Consider the following 21,850-nt stretch of genomic DNA (forward strand, 5'->3'; position numbering starts at 1 on the left):
TCTTGTAGCTGGAAATGGACGGTTCTATTCTATAGATACGAGTCGTGTCTATACGCCAGATCTGGTGAGTGTGTGTGAAGGCATAGTAAAGTCTCTTTCTGCATTCATACACGGCCGATATTAAATAGAGAAGCTTCTCATTCCAATTGTTCCCGCCCATACCTGACTGAGAGCGCGCAACATTAGGGAGTATCTGCTCGTAGATGAGGAGCAACCTGCTGGTAAGGGTGGAGGAGCATCTCACACCCTCGCATCTCCAACCCGGCCCCCGGAAAAACTTGTTTATCCGACGCTGAAAGTTGGAGAAACATTCGATGCTTTCAAATACAAAGTACATGCTAGGAATGGAGTACATCCTTGGTTGTCCATCCATTCATGCTCAAGGTTCATGTATAATGCTCTGTTTATAAGACTATACCAGCAGCGGGCCCACAGAACGAAGTCGCAGAGTAGATAGTTACGGCGCGCCATTCGAAAAATCTCACGCTTCAATCGCCTTTCCATCCACCACTGCCACCACTACCACTGCTTTCACCGCTTTCACCATGTCCCACACCATCCTGATCACCGGCGCGTCAGGCTACCTAGGCGGCACGCTGCTCGCAAGATGGACGCAAACCTCTCTGCCGGCGTACAAGCGGCTATTTGCACTGGTGCGCAGCGACGAGCAAGCGACATTGGTGAAGAAGCACTTCGGGGGCGTGGCCGAGCCCCTCCAATTCGATACCAAGGACGGGGCGGCAGTGAGGGAGGCCGTGGTCACCAACCACATTAGCATTGTGTATTTCCTGATCGATGCCATGACTGCCGATGCGCAGGTGCATTTTATCCGCGCTCTAGCGGAGGTCAAGCGGAGTACGGGGCTCGATGTCCATTTCTTGCATGTATGTATATGCTATACTACATCAACGCCGTCCCTCTCTCCCTCCCTTTTTCAAAGCCTCGTGCCCAACGTCTACCAAGGTCGTGCAAGTGTATGATAGTCTTGCTCTGACGACCTCCATGCACCAAACATACAGACCAGCGGCGCAAAGATCTTCTCCAGCCACGCCGGTGCGCCCACGGACCGCCCGCTCCTGGACACTGAGGCCGATCTGTACGAGATCCAGAAGGCGCAAAAAGCGCCCATCCCGCTGATGCAGTCGGTAAGTTCATTTTAGCTGCAGGTAAAAATCATAGAGGCCCCTTTCCTAGGAAATATAGATGCAACAACGGCATGGCTAATGAGAGATATAAACCGTTTTCGGAGCTGTTTAGGCTGTCAACACGAACAACACGGTCATCGAACAGGCCGAGTCTCTCGGCGTGCACAGCTATATCTTCGTGCCTTGTATAGTGTGTGAGTTAACCGTCTGTGTGCATGATGCCGCATGAACAAACCTGAAATCCCCATCCCGCTTTCCCTTCTCCTTCTCATCATTAAACACGGGGCAATTATATTGTTCAATTTAAACTGACCAAAGCCCGATCACCTCACGGGGCGAGCGGGTAGACGGCCGAGGCGAAGGGTTCGGAAACCGCATCTCGATCCAGACGGTCGCGATCGTGCGCGCTGCGCGGGCACTGCGGCGCGTATACAACGTCGATAGCGGACGCCCTGTACGTATTGTCCATCCATCTCTCTTCTCTTAGTGTCTCTCAGGACAATCTGGAAGCTTGAGATCCCTCTCCTCGCTAAGCGATTGAGACCTGATCGACACTGTGTAGTCATGGCCCGTATGCCACGTCCTCGACAACACAAGCCTGTACCTCGCCCTGCTACGAGGAATCCTGTCCTCTTCCTCGTCCAATGACAGTAGTAACGGCACCGGCGCCAAACCTCCTGGTTGCGGAAAACACGGCTACTACCTCGCCTCGTCCGGTCACGTAGTTTGGGAAGACCTATACGCCGCGATGGGCACGCGGCTGGCGCAGCGTGGGCTGGTTGACGGCGATCCTACCACCGCTGGGACTGTCGAGCACGCGACGGACGACGTTTTGGGAAAGATGGGCGCGGCGTTGGGGTGTCCGAAGGAGTTGGTCGCGTTGCACCTTGGTGGACGGTACGTACATTGGTGGTGTATTCCTTGTCGCGAATTTACCTCCCGATCGTGGCCCTTCTCCATTCCCTTCTCTTCCTATCCCCTTTCCATCCTGCCTTTCCCCTTTTCCCTAGATGTCTGCGTTCCAGCTCACAAATCCCTCGCCGAAACCACAGATGCACATTCACCGCCCGCCACGGCGCCGAGGACCTCGCCTGGCAGCCCGCGTACCCGGCAAGCCACATCCTGCAGACGGCGGGCGAGGAGGTCGACTTGATCCTCGAGAATCTCGGCGGTTGAGTCCGCCAACCTAGCCAGCTAACATTACATGGATCTCTCGGGACGAAAAATACATCTAAGATCTGAGTACTTCTGGTTATATATGCAGTATACAAAATGCAACGTACAATATACAGCATACAACATACAATATACAATATACAATTACAGGGAACCTTCAAATTCCTCGTGGTCGGTCTGACCACAGCAGTCCACATGAACACATCTCCCATCAGTCGTATGCTTAGGCCGAGCCTGCTTACTTACTCTGGTGGTGCAGGCTCAACTCATGCTTCCTCCACGATGCATGGCGAACCGGACCTTTTCAAGGGCAAGAACGCAAGAGTCCATGAAGTGTGCGTGGTGCCCGCCAATGGACCCGATAAAGCGTTTTGTCTTTCGAGCAAGCATCACTCAAGTTTTCGTTGCTTGAGCATGAGAATTTCCGCCATTTTCATCCCTTAGAGACCGACCCTCGTCGGGTCCTATTGCTACACATTTCCATCCTCCTCTTCCTTGGCTCTCTCGGCCGCAGTGCTAGTTAGTGCCTTGAGCAAGGCTATGGCGCCCTAACGATTAGTTTTATACGCGGTCTCTTCGGTAGAGGCGCCGCTTCGTCACTGCCGCTTGGTCTGTCGCTGCCCGATTGTCCACTGCCTCTGTCGCTATTGTCGGTCTCAGCGGCTTCGTCCCTTTTCCTCTTGACCGCGGACCTGGTTTCTCGTGTCGAAGCTCCAAGTGATGTGGGAGCCTTCACTGCTCCGCGACGGCTTACTGTCGCTGTTTGCTTTGCGTGCGAGCTCTTTAGTTTCTTCGTGCTCTCAGGGGCTTTGGCTCTACTGTTCGCACTCGCTGCCTTGCCCTTTTGACATTTGGCCTTGCCGCCGGCTGCCATAAGACCGCGCTGTGCGCCCTCTTCTCTTTGCGCCGCAGCAATCACATACTCCCACTTCCTTGGCTTAGGAGGAGCTGGATTTGGATCTGGCTTAAACGGCTTCATGTCAGTTTTCAAACCATCCACACTACTCCAATAGTGCAAGTTGGGGTCGAGCTCGTATTGGCTAATGTTTGTAGGCCGTTCAGCCCTTGGCAGCGACGAGGGCAGACTCGGCCGTCCATGATGTGTCCCACGGTATGGCTGACCTGAGACAGTCCGATATAATCTGTAATCTGCTGGATCAGCGATGTAATTCACGTGACGGCTCACTCGTTCCCCATTGTGGTTGTTCTCTAAAGGACCGATGCCTGCGTTGAATCGCACGGGTTCTAACAGAAGGCGCAGACGCCTTTGGACCGAGCGATGTGTTTTCCCTGTCGGGCTTCCTTCAGACTCCGACGCCGACGGGATATCATCTTGAATGTGCGTTTCCTCTGCATTGGCATTGGTGTTAGCATCTTCATGTTTGTCATTGGAGTGCGAGGTCGATTCATGCTCCTCGTCGTCGGGAAGTCTCTGTTGAACCTGACTTACTTGATTGTCTGCAGGAAACGCTGGAAACTGGTCTCTTGATGACTGCCAGCAATGTAGCCGATGTAGACTGCGGCTAGATTGTCGCGCTCGAAGATTATATCCGTGATCAGCGCGTTCTGTTTCTTGGTTAATTCCCGTACCTTGGAGGTGGATTTGTGATTTGGAGGCTTGTAGTAGTACTTCGTTATGAATGTTGAAAAGAATATGGGCGGCCTCGAGTGCTCTAGGACTGTAGTGAGCCGTAGTATCATCTGCATTTGGAGTGGCTTTATTGCCTTCAATCCCTCCACCATCGTCACTCCTTTCAGAATTGGCAGCTTCTGATTCGCGCGTCATTCTGTCTGATTCTCGGCGAGCCGCTGATTGCTCTCGGGATTCTTGGAGTCGTTTTCTCGCTTCTTCAGCGATAGGATCATTTGGCAGAAGACCAGGCCGCCTCTGAGCCGCTGCTGTTGAGCCATACGTCACCGTACAATTGCTAAGAATGGCTTCTGCAATCTCGCGCATACCCATACCCGGCAGTCTTTTTGTTTTGCTCGGTGCAGTCGATGTCTGTTCACGAAAGGGACGCACTAGTTGGATCTGGTCTAATGCAATAGGGCTCATTTCTGCTTCGGGGAAGGCCCTTATTTGTGCAAGTATATTTCCGCCAAAGCTAGCGAACTGAGCCACAATAGCGGTCATAAGAGCATCAGGGATACGAAGCCCTGTTTGTATCGTGAGAACATCTCGAATGTGTTGATAACTCCCGGACGTGCCGGCCCTCCAATCTCTGTCCAGCAGATACAGGGCCCGTCGATAAAGCCATGCAGGTATGGTCTCCCCAGCCGCAGAGGGGGAAGTGCAGGGCGCATTCCTGGGATCCTTAAGCAGTGATAAGTCCATATTGGAGACAGGTAACGGTTGAAGAGCAAAGAGTATGGAAATACTATTGTATTTGACCAATCTCAATCAATACGGTCCAAAATGTCTTGCATGGGGAAAGGTTTCCGAGGTGCAGCCTCGCTAGTTGATATGTATTTCGGCATGTCGTATGGTCAATTTAGTGGCATATTGAATCTCTTTATTTTGCACAATGGGGCATTGTTTCATATAACGAACGTCGGTTTTAAAATAACTGATGTTTACTCAAATTAGCACAGAGGTCTTTGTCTAAAGTCCAGTCAGTCTTTGTCTTCATTATTGAAAATGCAATATGAAACACCCATGAAAATGGGTCAATATTTCCCACAACAAAGGGAGTTCGCATGTCTCTACCGAACTTAGGGTCAATGATAATCATTGGTGATGTGCTGATTGTTGAGCAAGACATTTAGGAACAACCGAAACCGCTCATCTACCAGATTATGGTCGCCCGAACTTTTTGCCAACCAGGAACATGTTTTCGTTCAGGGAAGCTGACTAAAGCTAGGCTGAGGCATAAAGGAGGGCTGGGAAGTTCTCTCGAACCAGCTGTTATGCCGCATCTCAAGATGCCGAATGTGATCTGGCATGAGCTGAACGAGTTCAACTCTGTCAGGGATTCGGGAAATGGTGCGTCGGGCTGGGTAATTCCAGTCCCCCTATTTGGAACCAATTGAGTCCCCAAGTGGTAGCCAACTCCTCGAGGCACGTCTCGAGGTTATGTTGAATGTCAACAAGGCGGTCAGCGGGGCCTATGATTACTGATCTCATATCTGGCCGGTAGACTCTGACGCAGTAGAATTCAAGCAAGCTTCGTACCCAGTCAGCTGTTTCCGAATATCAGGGAGCAAATTCTAGTCATAGCATGAGATAGATCACATACGGTGGAATTGAAGTTTCTTAAACTCGAGCACAGTCCTCGGAAAATGGCGATGGACTTCCCAAAGCTCGTCATCTCGGACGTGCATCGTCGGGTCTTTCTCGTCCTTTGTCGGTTTTGCTCCTTTTCTTTCCAAGAGACGTTTTCTCTGTGCTTCGACGAGGGCTCTGGTCTCTGGGGTGGAAGCAAAAATAGGTGCAATGGTGTGGTGTAGTCTCCAAACTAGGCCATTTTTGGTCCTCGCTTCTTGGTTCTTGAGCCTGTTTTCCAGAACGGAGAGACGGGACCCAAGACCCAGGGTGGAGCGGTTTCCTTCACGTTGAATGAGTTCATTTTGGATGACTTGAAATATGTTCAGGCCCAGCCCGGCAGTCTCCATGTTGTGGGGGAAAGCGGTAGGGTAGCTTGCGTATCAAGAGGTTGAAGGACAAGGGTAGACGATCAAATACCTTGTTCAAGGTATGAGAAGATTTTAGAATGGTGAAGTGGTGAGAAGGAACGTCGTTTGGGAGCCCGGGGACCCTCCATTGTTGTGACTGAAATCGAGGCGTCGCAGCATTGGCACACGTCATGTCGTTGCTCGTTTCGCCCAGCCTTATGTCTGTTATACTCTTGCTGTCACGACTATGGCAATAAAGAACCCAAGACTCGGTCCAGAAAGAGGACACTTCATTGATCCTCATGCTAAATGTAGGATTAAGAATAAAGAAGTTCGCAAAATTGACAAAGAGGATGCATGATACATGGGGGAATCAATACTCAATGGTATGATTCTTGAGTAGAAATATGCTTACTGTAGGCGGCTCAGAGGCGGGTTCGAGCCGCTTGGTGAGGGAGATTAAGGGAGAGTAGATGGCATATCCCTCCAACTCAGTGCACGGCAGTTGTCTCACGCTACGCTTTCGCCCTCAGTTCCTCTGGAGTGTCCTCCTGGTTATCCCATCTCCCACTCTTGAACGCGTCCAACTGCTTGATCTCCTCCCAAATACCCCACACATGGGGAAACTGGCCCTTGACATCCACGCCAAACCTTAGTGCCCCATCGATCGCCGGAGCTAGGGAGCAGTCTGCCATAGTCACCGCATCACCGACACTATATCTGCCCCCATAGGTCTTGACCATTTCCTCATATGCCCGGAATCCTAGAGTCATGAAATGCTGCTGCCACTGTTTGGCCTCGACGTTGAGGGGCTTGATGAAATTCAACACACGCAGATTCGTGACAGGTTGAATATCACAAGCTACGATGTTCACCAGCTCCCTGACCCGGGCTCTCCCCAACGGATCATCTGAGCTGGGGAGCAGCTTCATCCCGTTTCCTTCTTCGACTTCTTCAAAGAACTCCAAAATGGCAATCGACTGCCTGATTCTGGTGACCTCGTTGCCTGTTTCCAGATCAATTACGATCAAGGTAGGCACGGACTCGCTAGGATTCAACGCCACATAGTCGCTGCCATGCTGTTCACCCTTGACCAGGTGGATGTATTTGTACTCGAGCGGGATGTTCTTTAGATTGGCAGCGATCCGAATACGAGCGGAGCATGAGCTGCGGAAGTAACTGTACAAGATGTACTTGTACTTGGGCCTTTCGGACATCTCGACAAGACTGGCTGGGCTTCCTCCTGGCGGGTTCGGTACAATAAGGTTCGAGCTGGACGCTCCTGCTCCGTTTTCTTCCTTTCTGCTGCCCTTGGTCCTTTCTTGGAAGCAAGCCGATCAGACTGACAGGCCCCTAGTGGAATCTGGGGGTGGAGTCTCCTTAAGCGAGACGCAAGATGGAGGATGCAGGATGCAGGACGCAGGACAAAATGTACCGTTTGCTCTGGCCCCTGCTTGTGCTCGTACAGCGGTGGTATTTCGGCCTCTGCAAGCCCCAAGCCTCGTCCGCGCTGCTAAACGTTTTGCCGTCCAGTTGAATGCGAAGGGGACCACAAACCAAGGAGGTAGTTGAGGGTGTTGGCCAACCAACAAGAACCATTGACCACTTCCAGCAAGCTTGAGACAGTGCCAATATCAAAAATGCACGGATCCTTGCGCTGCAGCTGACTCTCCTGAGCTCTTTATAACACAAGCGCGGAAACCCCGCAAATCAGGAGCGGAGCTCATTCCGAAGCCGCTCGGGGCCGCCCCGCCGCGGTAGTCAATAGTCAAGGGTCAAAAGGATGATCAGGAATGACCGAGCAATGGCCGGAGGAAGTGAGCAGAATGCAGAACCCCGAAGGAGTGGTTGGTCTTGCAACTGCGACAGGAAATTGGACAGTTGACTCGAGGGATGTAGTGAGCGAGGTTTGGTCGAGGGATGAAGTATCGTGTCGGAAAAACTTCGGGCCGTCGATGAATCATGTTGACGTTGATGTTTGCGGGGGAGGGGCTGAAGGGGGTCGAGGGGGGTCCAAGGAAACTTTTTCGGAGACGGACGACCATCAAGACATGAGACGCCACGAGATGAGCCATTGACTGCGCTCGCATCTTAGACCATCGGCTCGCTCGTTCCCCGTGGCTGCAACAGGTTGACGACCACCCGTGTGCCCTGACGTCTGCCATTTTCTGTCATCACCACCACGACGCCCTCCACGATCATCCAGGCATCCCCCCAACATGGCAAGCCGCGCCGTCCGCATTGGCTTCGTGCCCGAACACTACCTCCTCCCCCTTCATTTCTGCAACAAACACAACCTTTTCCCCTCGTCCCTGCAGGTCAACCTTGTCCCGTTCCCCTCTGGGACTGGCCACATGATCACCTCCCTGCGCTCTAAGGAAATCGACCTCGCAATCGGGCTGACCGAAGGCTGGGTTGCCGGACTCCTTAACCCCTCGGTCCAAGGGCAATCGCTACAAGAGAAAGGGTATTCGATTGTCGGGTCATGGGTGTCTACTCCTCTTCGATGGGCCATCGTCACCGGAAGAAACCGAGACGATATTTCGTCGGTGGATGATCTGAAGCAACATCGACGAGTGGGCGTCAGTCGGATGGGCAGCGGTAGTCACATCATGGCTTTTGTCCTCGCACAACAGGAAGGGTGGCTTCATCAATTCAAGGACCAAAAGTCAGAGGGTCTCACACTTGTGCCACTGGGACCCTTTAAGGATCTTCGCGATGGAGTAACAGGGAACACTGCAGATTTCTTCATGTGGGAACATTTCACTACCAAGCCCTATTTCCACGGGGACGACACGCCCTTGAAGAAGATTGGCGAGATTTACACGCCCTGGCCGAGCTGGCATATCGCTGCTTCGACTGACGCATTTCCTGATCCGCGCTCGGATGAGACCCTGAAGCAGATTTTCGATACGTTGGATAAGGGAATCAAGATGTTTAACGAGGATCCAGCCGCGGGCATCAAAATGCTCGGGACAGGTGAGGCGGGTTGCCATTATTCTGAGGAGGACGGTCGGGAGTGGTTGAAGGACGTGAAGTTTGTGGATGGGACGCGAGGGGTGGATGCAGGGGTGATGGGGGGAGTGATAGATGTTCTCAAGACGGCCAATATCATTGACGCCAGTGTAGCGATCCGAGAGGGGGATGGAGTCATTGGGATTGCGAAGTAAGGGAAGCAGATCTGGCGTCTCTCCTGATGGGGCATGTACAAGTACCAAAAGCATCCACATGGAAAACTCTGCCATTCGAACAAACAACGGATGGCTCGAGTAGTCATCAAAGGCTCGTTTCTTACCCAATATAGATAGTCGGTTTAGTTACAGCCTGCACGGACAAGCTGTTGCTCCTGGGGCTGCGGTCATGGCTCCGGGAGAGAGGAAGTCCGGGGTAAGCCCAAGGCTGCCTGACGCCCCGCTTCCTCTTGTGCTCTGCACAGACTTGCAGCACGACAGGAGAGAGCCTTCTAGAGTGTCCGACTTCTGCCGATTGAAGCCGTCAACAGGCTGACGAACGACGGGCCTTGTTTGATAGCAACTAGTGGCCCTGCGGATTTAGGCGATCGTTGCCGTCTGGATGTGGTGTTCCCGCTTGACCATTCCCTTTTTAGAGGGGAGAGTTGGGATACCGCCAAGTACCAAGTGGTCGGTCAAGAGAACTGCGTCTGCTCTTCCTTCCTGGGCACCAATATCAACCAATCCATTCTTGTGCCTAGGCAAATAGTGCCGGTGATCGAAGATGAGTGATTGACTCGGCCAAGAATCGCTGATGGAGGAGAGCGAAACGCGCATTTCCCAGCAACAGAGGTGGCGGGAGGTTCTGTAACACGAGGTACGGTGGCACCACGGGACGGCTGAAATGACGAAACGAGGCCTACTGGCGGAAGCCTGACGGAGTGGGATATCCGGGAGGGATCCAGATGCTCGGCGTGTTCCGCACTTAGATGGGACAGAATGGGAGATATCACACATGTGTTGTGGGAGTGGATGGTATGTAAAGGGCAAGCAATTGAAAGGTAGGAGGAAGAAAGAAAGTCCAGGAGCAGCGGGGGCTTTGAGGGTGCGTTAGTCAGCCGACGTCATGGGCCTAATTCCACTGTCTGACGCAATGGTCCGAGTCCCGTACGGCCTAGTACCTACTGCTCCTTTCTGTCAGACAAGACCATTTCCTCTCCAACGAGTTGGGCGCGGAAGACTAGGCTGGCCCAGGTTCCATTGCGGGATTTTCAGGCGTCATCTCTGGGCCTTGACACCGCCAATGCTTAACTAGCCCGACGGTTGAAGGCACCAAGAGCTTGAAGGGGGGGGGTGCTCAAAATGCCCACTGGGTTCCGAGCTGGTTTTTTTTTCTTATGGGGGCCGTCGTGGCCTGTGTGTGAGTCAAGTCAATGCCACCAAGGAGGAAGAAGAAGTCGACGTTTGGCTCCCATCTCTGACACCTCTCAGCTCTCGCCTTTTTCCCATCCAAACAAGACAACTCATAGTCAACAACCTGCTTATTCTCCCAGTCTTTCTCCCTTCATTGTTACTAACTTCTGGCCTCCATAAGCCTCTGTCACAATCTGATTCGTCTTCTGTTCACTTCTTCATCCTCTTGCTCGACAAGCCTCTGCCCTGTCGCCGGCCCTCTCTTCGCCGTCCGTCACCCTCATTCTCATTCTCGTCTCACCCTCTCAATTTTCGGCCGTAGCTCCCTCTTCCCCTGCCCTTTTCTTCTTACTAAAAAATATCTCTACCATCACGTCGCTTCCTCACCGCCGCCGCCGCTGCTGCTGCTGCTGCTCTTGTTGTCGCTGCTGCCTCTACCGCAGCTCTCCACAGGACAAACACATCACATCACACACCGCACACCCGGTGTCACTCTCACATGCGCGCACTTCCGCAACTCTCATCCAACGTCTTTAATCTAAGCCGGCCCATCCTCTAGTTTTCAACCATCGACCTGGGCCCGGCGCACCTGTGTTCATCAATTCATTGCGCCATGTCCGCGTACACCCCAATCTCCCAGTAGACCATCGTTATCTTTCAGCTTTGATCTCGGTCTTGCTCATTCTCAACCAAGATGACGCCGAGGTCGACTGTTAGTAACAATCCATCCCCCAGTGTTGGCCAGCCCACGCCACCAGCGGTCCCTTCGTCAACCTCGGGCACAGCCGCTACCAATGAATCCGACAGTGACAATCTACCAGAAGAACGCCCAACTCATACATCAGAGATTGGCACCCTCAAGAAGCTCCCTAATCATGGCACCGCCTGGCTAGGCAGCTCTTCCGGTGTCTACTTTGTCAACACGGTGCGACGCGCCTTTTCCGCCGCATTCGCCTCCTCGAATACGGGCGGTGCCAATGCCGTTCCCGCCAGCGAGGATATTCTCACGGGCGAGGATGCCGAAGGTCGCTCCTACAATGGCCCCCTGTACGAGGGACCAAGCACCTCCGATCAGTTTCCCACGATTCTGGCCTCCGCTCTGGGCAAACCTCCAGCGAAAAAGATCGCCATCGAATTGGTAACCTCTTTCTTTACCGCGTGGCACCCGCTGTTCCCCTTCCTCCATGGCCCTAGTTTTATCAAGGATATGGAAACGATATATTCCACACAGCGTCGCCCTTCAAAACCGACAAAGGGCAGCCACGCTCCCACCGACCTGCGGAAACTGCTGACTTTTCAGCTGATAATCAACATCGCCTCTCTGGACCGGAGCGATATTCATCTCCCCATGGAATCGCGCGTTAAATCCACCGCCGATGTATCTCGAGTGGCTGGTTGCCTGGCCATCGACCACGATCTCGTTACCATTCAAGCCATTCTTGCTGCCGAACTCTATCTCACCGCCACTCTGGCTATTCGCCAAGCCAGCACTGTTGCTGGAATCATCATTAAACTAGTCTATCACGCTGGATTGCATCGATGTCCCCTCCGCTATGCTCAACTTTCACTTGAAGATTGCGAAATCCGCAAACGGATATTCTGGTCAGCATATGCCCTGGATCGGCATTGCAATCTAAATCTGGGCGATCCCAACGTGATTCAAGACGATGACATCGACGTTTGCCTGTCGGGGCCCGAGCTTCATAAGGCTCTTGCGCGAGACCTGATGCCTAATCCGGATGGAGATATGAGCATGCATATGCCCCCTCCACGTGCGCTCCCGGAAGATCCACGCGTGGCACAATCCGACAACGACGGACCTGAAGCCCAAGAGAAAAGGTTAAGAGAGGCCGCTCTGACCGCATATGTGCAGTGGGGCAAGTTGACTGGTCAGATCATTGAAGTCTTTCACAAAAGCATCAACCACCGCTTTCCCAAACATGAACAAATTCTGCGTCTTACCAGCGACATCGAGACTTGGTGGAATGATCTCCCAGGCTTTCTGAGTGGTGAAGTTGAGGGAGGCCATGAGAGGAGCAACCGTGAATCCGCGGATATCACAAACACAAACACAAACCCAACGCCTTCAACGACCAATGGTCATAAAGCATCTGCAGGCGGTGCCTCCGACACATCACCTATCGGCCCTCCGCAGCAGCACCTTGCCAGCTTTTTCAAGATCCTGTACCACCGACTGCTTCTCCTAGTCAATAGGCCTCGCCTTTCCCTCGACCAGTCCACTCCCGAATTCCAGCACGGCCTTCAGCTCTGCATTCGGGCTGCGCGTGGGATTCTGGCGGGTCTCAGAGCCCATAAACAACAGGGCCAATCCATGTTTCTTCCTGGTCTCCTGTCTGCGGCGTGGATGTCTGGCCTAATCATCGCCTTCGCCTGCCAGTTGGGCAAATATGCCAAAGCTCGAGCACTCAGTGATATGCAAGCGTGCCTGCATCTGCTGGAAAGCATGAACATCAGGTGGTATACCGTGCAAAATTGTCACAAAGTCCTGAGCCTACTCCTGACCAACATTCAGTCACGGAAGGCCTCGATCAACGGTTTCCTTACCGTTCCTAAGCCAGATCAATCACCGCAGAGCATGCCGACCGAGTTCGATCAGCCATCTCGAAAACGGCCGCGCACCACGAGTGGCAACGAAGATGCCAGTCCTCGTAAATCTTCGGTGGCAGACTCCACCACCAGCTCACCAATCCAGGGACATATCTCAACGGCAGCTGGAAATAATTCTCAGCCGCGACCGAAACATCAACCATCGACCCCCAACAGCACACAGACGTGGACACCTTCCACCACGTTCGACCCTAGTAATCCGTCGGCCCTCACCAACCCTACAGGCAGCCTCTCGATGTTTGACTTTTCCAATTGGGACCGCGGTCAGCCGACCACTCAACCCCAATTCAACCCCGGCATCGGCAGCGCCGTGTACGCCACACCGCAGGATCTAGCATTTGCGCAATCAACCATGAACATGAATCTCCCCGGTCAATCAGGGTCGAGCGGAACGGGAGGAGATGGAAGCAACACGAACATACAAGAGTACTCGGACCCCATGTTCTGGGGCAATATGGATTATAACGTGGCGGACATCTTTGGCTCTGCCACGTGGGAGAACATGACGGGGCCTTTTGCCCCAGGAGGGGGCGTTAATAGCGGGTGGGACATGTGAGCGCCGGCCATATTGGATGATGAAGGAACATCTGGATAGATCTGCTTCGGTCAGAGCATGCAATGCCGAACCCCAGGGATGTTATGCAAAAGTTGGGAGATCTGGAAAGGGAATTTGCGACGGCCAACTCGATTGCGCCTCCGGAGGGATCTGATTGAAACTGGACGGAAATGGAGCGCTTTATAAGCCAGCTGTTTTTTCTGGTTGTGCTTGGATGGGCATGTTTAATTCATGAGCTGCATCTGCGGTGCTCGGCGCGGTGTGGCAGCGCAACGACGGTGCTCAAATCCAAGTGTGCTGTCGGCATCCTGCTGCGGAAATTGTATGATAGCAATCTTTGTGGGAAGATACGGTCCCGGCATCTTCCTCCAACGAGACCTCTTCACATCGTTGGAGTTGAAGTTGAATTTGAATTTGAGATTCGGGGAGCGGGAGCCGCATACATGTTCTCTTGGAGTCCTCGTCGTGCAGAACAGAAGCCTCGTCCGCCGGATATGATCTCTCACTGATCTATGAGGTGCAGGTACCTCGCCCTTGCCGAGGGCGGTGACGGTGACGGTAACGGCAATGGCGACAGTGATGATGACCGTCATTTGGTAGGATGAAGTCGAAGTCGAAGTCAGCACCACACAGCATGTCCAGCGTCCCCATATTCGTATGGATGGATAAATGGGTGCATCAACGACAGTCTTTGTTGGCGCTGAAGAAAAGGGGGCCTGGTCTCCCGCTTTTTACCACCTCATGCGCAGGTAATAGTAGGGACGTAGTCCTTATCGCCAGTGAGTGTGCTGGTGAGGATGAGAGAGAGAGCGCGTGAGGATGGGCGACTCGACTCTAAGGAGAGGAGATAGCTAGACGGGACGCACTCTTACACGCCCGTTCTTCATCACTCAATGTGTCAATGTTGTTGACCCACCCAAGTCCAAGCCTTCCGTTCCAATTTACCAAGGAACGTACCTAAGTAATACAAAGCGGCCCTGACCCAGCGCGGAGAAAGGTGGGGGGACTCGAGCGCGGGAAGTCATCTCGATCATCGCCTCTCGTAGCGCCATGCACGAGCAGGGATGAGGTGTATCCCCTTTTGGGCGGTCGATTCGATTCGAAGCAGTCGAGATTGCGCCGCTCCCCACCAGCCAGTATCAAGATGCTTACCTACTTTTATGCCACATTCACCGCCAACGGCGCTGCGAGGTCGCGCCATTATGTAAGGCTCCGGCGTCTACTTACGAAGCGGTACGTCCGCCGTACTCGGTAAGCATTGACTAGCTAGGTAGGAATGTCTCTGGTGTCGCAAAAGATGAATTGCGATACAATACGGTACATTGCGGTGGTGTGTGCTTGCGATGTGTTGCTGCGAGCGTGTGATAAATGACACTTTGTCTTTTTTTTTTTCTTTTTCTTTCCTTCTTTTCGTGGCTTTGGGCTTCTAGATTTAGTTTGGGCCGGAGTAGTGTTTAGCTTTGGCATTGTCTTTCCAGGTGATGGTTTAGCTTGGGCTTATCGAACTAACTCATTAGTCTTGCAGTACAAGTTACCTATGTACCATCTGCCTGGGGGCGGAAAATACTTAGTAGGATCTCCCGTGTAAGAGCGGCGTGAGATGAGGAGCAGCAATCCATGCGGTCCGCGGCGCTCTCTGTCTACCTGCCCAGAGCAAAGGAGGAAGGAAGAGGGGGGAAGTCCGATTGTGTTGTGTGTTTTCTTTTCTTTTCTTCCCCCTTTTCGTTCTATTCCTTCATCTTGGTGATGTGGCAAAAACGCTAACCGTCTACTTAAAGTTAGGACAAGAGCAAAGGAGAGGATGCTGCTAGATAGGGTGGTAAGTGATTCGGTGCAATGCGCAGGCCAAAAAAAGAGAGAGAGAGAAAGTAGGGGAAGGGAAGGCGAAGGAACAAGTATAATGCACCAATCTCTATCTCTTTATAGAGTATATCTATATACATACGCACGCGCACGATGAGCAATTCAAATCTCTGCCTTTCTCGACCGTCTACATGGACAGACAACGGTGCGATGACAGTCCATCCAGACGGCACCCCAGCCAGGAGCGAACGGGTATTGGTCGTCCAACCCCAAGAACAACATCGCACTATACCACCATGGATGGAGACGTGAAAAGCTAACGCGCTCGTGTTTACAACTTCGACGGGCACTGGGTCGGTACTGACTCCGTCGCGGCTGGCGATTTTCAACATGTGACAACGACGGCGATGCGTGATCGGTCGGTCAGTCAGCCAACGAGACGGATTAGGCAGTGACGAACCCATTCACTCATTCGTCTATCCACCCGCTCGCTCACTCACTCGGTGTGATAGCAGATAGATAGGTATGGAGTATGGAGATGGGAGCATATAGCTATAGATGGAAGAGCAACCAATTTACCTCGCTAGCATATAGGAGAGAGAGAGAAAGGAAAGCCGAATCGATATATCCATGCCTATGAACCTACCCAGTACAACGCACACGGCCAAATCCCCCACCGCTGTAGCTCCAGGATAAGTGTGTGACCTGGTTCCGCCGTGGGAACCCTGTGCTTGTTTTCTCCCGCTTATTCGGTCTTGGTGCTGTACCATTCTGTATCCTGGAGCATGTAGCTTGCAGTCTGATAGTGTAAGCAATTTCCACAAAGGGCGCACAATACCCTTGCCAGTTCACTTCTAGCCGGGATCAGCATCAGACCATAATTACCCGCAAACACCATCACCACCACGGCCGCCATGATGACGAGATCAAAGACCCTCGAGGATTCGCGCCACACACGACACGCAGCATGTAGCCTTGCCATTATTCTGAAACTCCCCTGAACTCGCAATAAATTTGGAATCATAGTCCTGGATCTTTCGTTCCTTCCTTGCCTTCTCGACAGGTTGAACGAGTGTGTCAAGTGCGATAGTTAGCCTAAGGCAAGACGAAACGTTAGAACTGCGGATGTCATGAGAGAGAGTGGAGTCCTGGCAAGGTACCTTTGTATGTTTCGTAGTGACGTGCATCTTAGTTATTGCCTTTTTGCTCTCTGATGAATAATAGCCTCCTCTCGACAAGACAGAAACAGGGACTGGAGGCTGGTCTCCCCATTTTTTCCTATAGAGAGCCAGCCCCTGCCCCTGTCCCGTTGCCGAGTGCTTGTTGGAGGATGGATTCGAAATAGGCCTCGTCGATGACGGCCCCAAATCTGTTAAGGCGGAAAGACAGAAAACGAATTAACCATCACAGAGCTTTTCAACAAAATGCCACACAAAGTCATTACTCCATTGTCTTTGCTGTCCCAATCCTCCGCATAAATAGACTGCGTATGGGGCATTTACACCGTCCCTTATTTGTGTTTAAGAGTGGTCCAGCAAGCGCGAACGGTTAGGTAAAAAAGAGAACCATGAATAGACAAATAGCTCACCCGTAACAATGCACCTCAGGCAACAGCGTCGCCTTCAGCGCTTCAAGCCCGTCCCTCGTCAAGTCCCCGAAATTTGGATGCTGACGGACCCTCTGCCACGCTTCTACGGGAGTAATCTCCCCTTCCAGTGACAGCTTATCAGAGAAATCAAGCAATTTTTCCAACTCCACGGCAGGGACACTCCATCTTGTTCCGCTCGGCAACCCGGATTCCGTTGCTGCGGTCGCCGCCGTCGGTTGTTGTGATGATGCGGCTGTCTGTGCTGGTCGTGGACGAGCGGGCGAATGCCACATGATTGGAGACATGAGCATCATTTCGTGGCCTGAGCCGTCGTCCGCTGTGGCATGTGCAGCATGGTGTTCCAAACAGACGTGTTCCAGCGCAAGCACGAAATCGACTCCGACCTGCGTAGCGCCAAGGCCTTGGGGGTGCTGCATTGGAGTTGAGATTGGGGGGACCGGTGGGGCTTGGGAGTAGATACTGGGCGCGTGTAGACTCGTGGGAGCCTCGCTGATGGTCAATCCAGAGAATAGATCACTAGAAGAAGTTGTCGAGCCGGAGTGCACCGTACCGTAGGGGAGGTTGGACGAGGTTAATATATTTTGTGCAGGCGGAAAGCTCAAAAAGCCCGAGTCTGTTTCAGGTGGCATCTGGGCGCGAATTTGCTGTGTGCGGGAGTCCGGAAAGCCGAGTAATTCGATGGTGGCCTGCGGGCTCTGGATATGAGGATCTGATGCCAAATCCAAGGGCAAGGGGATCTTGTGATACTTGATCAATTCTTTGAGGCGACGGATCGTGTTGCGGCAGGCCTGGATTTGGGCTTCGTGTGCCGAATCTCGAGCTCGAAGTTTGGCCACTTCCGCTTCCAGTGTCTTGACATAAGTGGCCTTGCGATCTCGATGTGTCCTATTGTCGGGTGACGCAGTCAGTTCTGGTTAGCTAATTTAGACATATCATTATGTATTTGCATAAGAGGGTTTGCCTCGATCAGGCGCAAGCTGGCACGGGTCCATTGGTATCCATTCCCGGTATTGGCAGCAGACAATAATAGGATGTCCTTACCTCTGAGCACGCCTAACTTGCTCACGTCGCCTGGCTTTGGCATCGGTCTCGGTATCACCACCTTCCATTCGTTTTGTGTTTTCACCTGTTTTGGCATCTAAGGGTAGTGTGACACTATGTTAGTTACCATTAGTGACAAAGGATTCAGGGGGACAGGTTGCATCTGTGCTGCAAAGGTAGATCCGGAATGCTGGAGATTGGCTATCTGAAACCATAAACCCGGACATTAATTGCACGAATTTCGGACCTGGCCCTTCGTTGGGGAGACTCCATTCTCCCAACTGGTTGACTTGTCTGAGGAGAAGCTGTACTCACGCGGGGAGCGCCTTAGCTTTGACAGCCAGTTTGGCGACGGCGACGACGACTTGTCTGACATGATGCAAAATCAATGAGGGGCAATGGCAACGAGGCCAGGACACCGGCAGACGACAAATCGGATGGGTCGAGTACTTCGCACGTTCATGCGAGATTCCACAACTTTGGAGGCCAACTCGAAGTACGAGGTCCGTGAACAGGTGTTTCGCTCGGAGCCGTGTCTAGAAAGGACTGTTGGTGGCACAAAGTGTCTGGACTGGAGAATTAGGCTCAACATGATTATGGCATCACCCGTGCTCGAGTCCGGGAAGGGCTAGGCTTACAGAAGTCCGTTGGTCCAATATAATCGAAAGCCAAGCACTGGACTCTTGTGGTCAAAGCCGTCGTGCACTTTTTGCAAAGGGAAAGGGAGATTTTTAAAAAAGAATCGACGTTAACTATCAGCTCTTTATAGAGTAAATGTAGCTTTTGCTGGCATGTCAGGCCTCCGCTTCTCCCTTCGTCTCTGGCACATAGACAGCACCCCAATTTCAGGCTGCGATTGGTTGGTTTGTAGGCGAGAATACTGGAATTGGGAAGGCTGATGTTGAGTCAGGTCTGCATGGGGCTGTAAGCACCAACTCTTTTGCAGCCCTATGAAACCTGTAGAATCAGGTCGAGAGTTGATGCTGCTTTACGAGGTGACTTGGGCCGGGCAGGGCATGGAGTCGGTGATACAACTTAGGCCGCGTCTCCGCGCTGACTTAAATTGTTGTTAAGCAGCTAATGGAGCTCCTCTTATCCTATTCGTCAGTGATACGGTTCGCGTCTGCCGCTAGCAACTGTGTGAGAAGTGATCGGAGAAGCAGCACGAAACAGAAAACCAGCCCAAGGAGGGCCAAGTCGCACAGGAGCACGCATAGTCTGAGCGAGGGCATTTTGCGCCACATCGCTTCCTCGGTCATTGGCCTGGATAGATAGTTGATTCGGTGAATGCCGAGCTTGATCTCGTAGATTGGATAGTGCACTTTTTCTGGTCGGTAGATATTGCCGCCATCTTCTCTGGTCCGGGACCGCGCAACAGTGGTGCGGGTGGCCCTGTCCAGGATTTGATTTTCCACTGGTTCTTCCGCGGGGCGGGCGTTTGTCGAAAGCATGGGATTATCAATTGCAGCTGCACCATCACTGATTTGACAGGACTGACCTTCACAAGGCTGTGAAACCCCCTGATTCAGTTGTTTAGCTTACTTCATTTCACCAACTGTTTTAAAAATGCTGAGTGAGATAGACTCACGGCGAAGTCGAGGCATGGTGGACTGGGTCAGAGAGAGATGGTGCTAAAGCACATGTATGACTCGAGCCAACCAAGTCAGGAAGTTGATAATTCGCGCAGATCCTGAGGGTGATAGTCATAGGCCCACAATAGTGGTCGGTCGGCGAGGTCGGCGAGATTGGAGAAGAGCGAGCTCCAACGATACCGGAAGAGTGTTTGAATGCCCAAGTATATACAAGATATATCGCAATCTGAGTAAACATGATTTGGGTTGTTTGTGGTGCAAAATAAACGAGGTGAAGGTGGTGACGCGTTGTATTCTGCACTGCCTGAGGTGAATGGAATTGGCTGCGTATGTTTCTCTAGTGATGAGGCAGCCCTGGAATGAAGTGCCAACTCGTGTCAGACGCGTTCTCCCACACTTGAGGAGGGTCATCTTCCGTTGTCCATCGTGGCAGGGGACATTCTCCTTTCCCATTAATAAATTCTTCTACCTTTGATCGCATGCCTGTATGGGCGTAGGGGCCCTCGTACGAGTTCGCAGCAAAGCAACTTGTGAAATCCTCTTCGTTGTGAGAGTGCCATTCTCCACAGTCGTCCTGGTTCGTCGTCAGCACGAGTTCTCGCGGCAAGGTCCCAGGGTTGGAACAAAGCTCCATCAAAACTGCACTAGGCTCTCGAGGCAACTTACATCCACATACCAGGTCCCGAGCAAAAGAACCTTTGGGAAACGTTTCCTGCGGAGATGGTGGAGCAAATCTACCAATGAGCCGGTTTCGAGCCGACAATTCTTCATCACCAAGGATTTAATGTTCTTGCCCTCATTCAGGAGTGCCTCCAAATCCTCCCAGGTACATCGGAAATGGGAGAGGGTGAGAGACTTAAGGTGCGGTAACCACAAACGAGGGAAGCGATCGATGTTCGTCCTGTCGAAGAGATCGAACGAGTACTCGGCCTCGAGGCCTGCTGGAAATTCCAGGCTCAAGTGCTCGAGCTCAGAGGGCTGATTCAACAACATCCTGAGCCTTCTTGCGGCCAGGTTTCTCCCGCCAAAGTAGATTTCACCAGTCCCACTGCGAGAAAGCCAGTCACTGTGAGGAAACGAGCTGATTTTCATTCGGAGTCTCTTTAGGCCATGAAAGGTCTCTTCCAACACTTGGGAGCCGTGAATAGCGTCAACGGTGAGAAGCTGATGGGGAATGTCGATAGCTGTGAGATCGGCCACTTCACAACCCGAAAGCTTCGCCGCATGGAGGAAATTGATAAAATGATCGAGGCAATGTTGTCGACGATTTGCAACTCTGCGACGCGGATCAGGGTCATAAGGTCTTTCGTTGGCGTACTCCTCAGGGTCGAATGCCTCAAGCTCTTCGAGCCGGATCTGAGGCTCAGCCATGATCAGCTTGAAGCGCAGACTGAGGTTTGATTCCTTGAGCGCGTTCATTGTACGCATCAGGACGTTCCTCATGCGTGATTCAGCCATAGATGCGGCCTGCTGATCTAGATGCCAACGGTACAAATCATAGCGACGAGGTAGGTCCGTTGTGAACCTGGCTTGGAGATGTTCGTGGAACTGTGTGTATTCTTCCCTAGAGGCTCCAGCAAGGCTTCGCTTCCAAGCATTCTGCTTGTCGTGGTAGACTTCAGTCTGCCAATATCTATAGTCGGCATATTCCAGCTGGATCCCTGACTCGAAGGAGACACAACGCAGCCGAGACGCTATCGAGGGCCTTGCCGCCAGTTTCTCCAGCTGATAGAGTCTGTGATGGTTTGGATACAGGCGAAACTCGAAGTTGTGGAAGAGATGTTCCTCGGCTATGGCGGCAAATGTCTTGCAGGTAAGGCGGAAGGAGCAAAGGGATAGCCTGTCTAGAAACAGACAAATATGGCCCACTAATTCGGAAGCAAGCTGGTCCATGGTCAAGATATTTATTCCAAAAATTCAAGCGTGTTGATGTCAAAAACGTTGTGTCGCGGTCATTGAAAGCTGCGATGATGCTGGCGCGGCTCGAATATATAAACAATACCAATCGCTTCAGCCTGACGGCACTGAAGCGCTAACAGTGAGTTTGCCGAGCCGTGCTGCCTATCCTCCACGTACTCACTTGCGTAAACATACTACAGATAGATCTGAGCTGCCTGCGATAGGGTGTGCGCCGGCGCCCTGAATTCCTAACGGCAGTAGTACGGGAGTCCGAGGTGAGACCAGGGCTGAAACTGATAACAGCCGAAGGGGGCGCCGTGAAAGGTTTGTATACTCCGCCCTATATTCTACGGCGGCTCATACAGACCAATGAGAACAGTGCAGGCAAAGGCAGCCTGGGCAATATGGAGCGCCTGATTGGGGAT

At 52.4% G+C, this 21,850-nt stretch overlaps 10 protein-coding genes across 10 annotated transcripts; 3 read left to right on the plus strand and 7 right to left on the minus strand.

Moving 5' to 3' along the window:
• Positions 1-545: 545 nt before the first annotated feature.
• Positions 546-2,321, plus strand: Z519_06626 (uncharacterized protein; the record flags this gene model as incomplete). The annotated part of the gene is made up of 6 exons (XM_016764364.1): positions 546-884; positions 1,020-1,145; positions 1,258-1,339; positions 1,493-1,599; positions 1,708-2,042; positions 2,198-2,321. 6 exons carry the CDS (start codon positions 546-548, stop codon positions 2,319-2,321), a joined length of 1,113 nt encoding a protein of 370 aa, XP_016619446.1.
• A 538-nt stretch (positions 2,322-2,859) lies between these two features.
• On the minus strand, positions 2,860-4,656 carry Z519_06627 (uncharacterized protein; the record flags this gene model as incomplete). Its single annotated transcript, XM_016764365.1, has 1 exon — positions 2,860-4,656. The coding sequence occupies one exon, from the start codon at positions 4,654-4,656 to the stop codon at positions 2,860-2,862; it is 1,797 nt and encodes a 598-aa protein (XP_016619447.1).
• Positions 4,657-5,286: 630 nt separating this feature from the next.
• Positions 5,287-5,933, minus strand: Z519_06628 (uncharacterized protein; the record flags this gene model as incomplete). Its single annotated transcript, XM_016764366.1, has 2 exons — positions 5,287-5,501; positions 5,558-5,933. The coding sequence occupies 2 exons, from the start codon at positions 5,931-5,933 to the stop codon at positions 5,287-5,289; spliced, it is 591 nt and encodes a 196-aa protein (XP_016619448.1).
• Positions 5,934-6,448: 515 nt separating this feature from the next.
• Z519_06629 (maleylacetoacetate isomerase) lies at positions 6,449-7,150 on the minus strand (the record flags this gene model as incomplete). The annotated part of the gene is made up of 1 exon (XM_016764367.1): positions 6,449-7,150. One exon carries the CDS (start codon positions 7,148-7,150, stop codon positions 6,449-6,451), a length of 702 nt encoding a protein of 233 aa, XP_016619449.1.
• A 1,002-nt stretch (positions 7,151-8,152) lies between these two features.
• Positions 8,153-9,103, plus strand: Z519_06630 (uncharacterized protein; the record flags this gene model as incomplete). The annotated part of the gene is made up of 1 exon (XM_016764368.1): positions 8,153-9,103. The coding sequence occupies one exon, from the start codon at positions 8,153-8,155 to the stop codon at positions 9,101-9,103; it is 951 nt and encodes a 316-aa protein (XP_016619450.1).
• Positions 9,104-10,991: 1,888 nt separating this feature from the next.
• Positions 10,992-13,481, plus strand: Z519_06631 (uncharacterized protein; the record flags this gene model as incomplete). The annotated part of the gene is made up of 1 exon (XM_016764369.1): positions 10,992-13,481. One exon carries the CDS (start codon positions 10,992-10,994, stop codon positions 13,479-13,481), a length of 2,490 nt encoding a protein of 829 aa, XP_016619451.1.
• Positions 13,482-13,705: 224 nt separating this feature from the next.
• Positions 13,706-14,074, minus strand: Z519_06632 (uncharacterized protein; the record flags this gene model as incomplete). The annotated part of the gene is made up of 1 exon (XM_016764370.1): positions 13,706-14,074. The coding sequence occupies one exon, from the start codon at positions 14,072-14,074 to the stop codon at positions 13,706-13,708; it is 369 nt and encodes a 122-aa protein (XP_016619452.1).
• Positions 14,075-16,868: 2,794 nt separating this feature from the next.
• Positions 16,869-18,002, minus strand: Z519_06633 (uncharacterized protein; the record flags this gene model as incomplete). The annotated part of the gene is made up of 2 exons (XM_016764371.1): positions 16,869-17,778; positions 17,935-18,002. 2 exons carry the CDS (start codon positions 18,000-18,002, stop codon positions 16,869-16,871), a joined length of 978 nt encoding a protein of 325 aa, XP_016619453.1.
• A 1,029-nt stretch (positions 18,003-19,031) lies between these two features.
• Positions 19,032-19,538, minus strand: Z519_06634 (uncharacterized protein; the record flags this gene model as incomplete). The annotated part of the gene is made up of 2 exons (XM_016764372.1): positions 19,032-19,432; positions 19,523-19,538. The coding sequence occupies 2 exons, from the start codon at positions 19,536-19,538 to the stop codon at positions 19,032-19,034; spliced, it is 417 nt and encodes a 138-aa protein (XP_016619454.1).
• A 325-nt stretch (positions 19,539-19,863) lies between these two features.
• On the minus strand, positions 19,864-21,419 carry Z519_06635 (uncharacterized protein; the record flags this gene model as incomplete). Its single annotated transcript, XM_016764373.1, has 2 exons — positions 19,864-20,100; positions 20,193-21,419. 2 exons carry the CDS (start codon positions 21,417-21,419, stop codon positions 19,864-19,866), a joined length of 1,464 nt encoding a protein of 487 aa, XP_016619455.1.
• Between the last annotated feature and the right edge of the window lie 431 nt (positions 21,420-21,850).

This window comes from Cladophialophora bantiana (genome assembly GCF_000835475.1).
Source record: "Cladophialophora bantiana CBS 173.52 unplaced genomic scaffold supercont1.9, whole genome shotgun sequence".
Classification (NCBI taxonomy): Eukaryota; Fungi; Ascomycota; class Eurotiomycetes; order Chaetothyriales; family Herpotrichiellaceae; genus Cladophialophora; species Cladophialophora bantiana.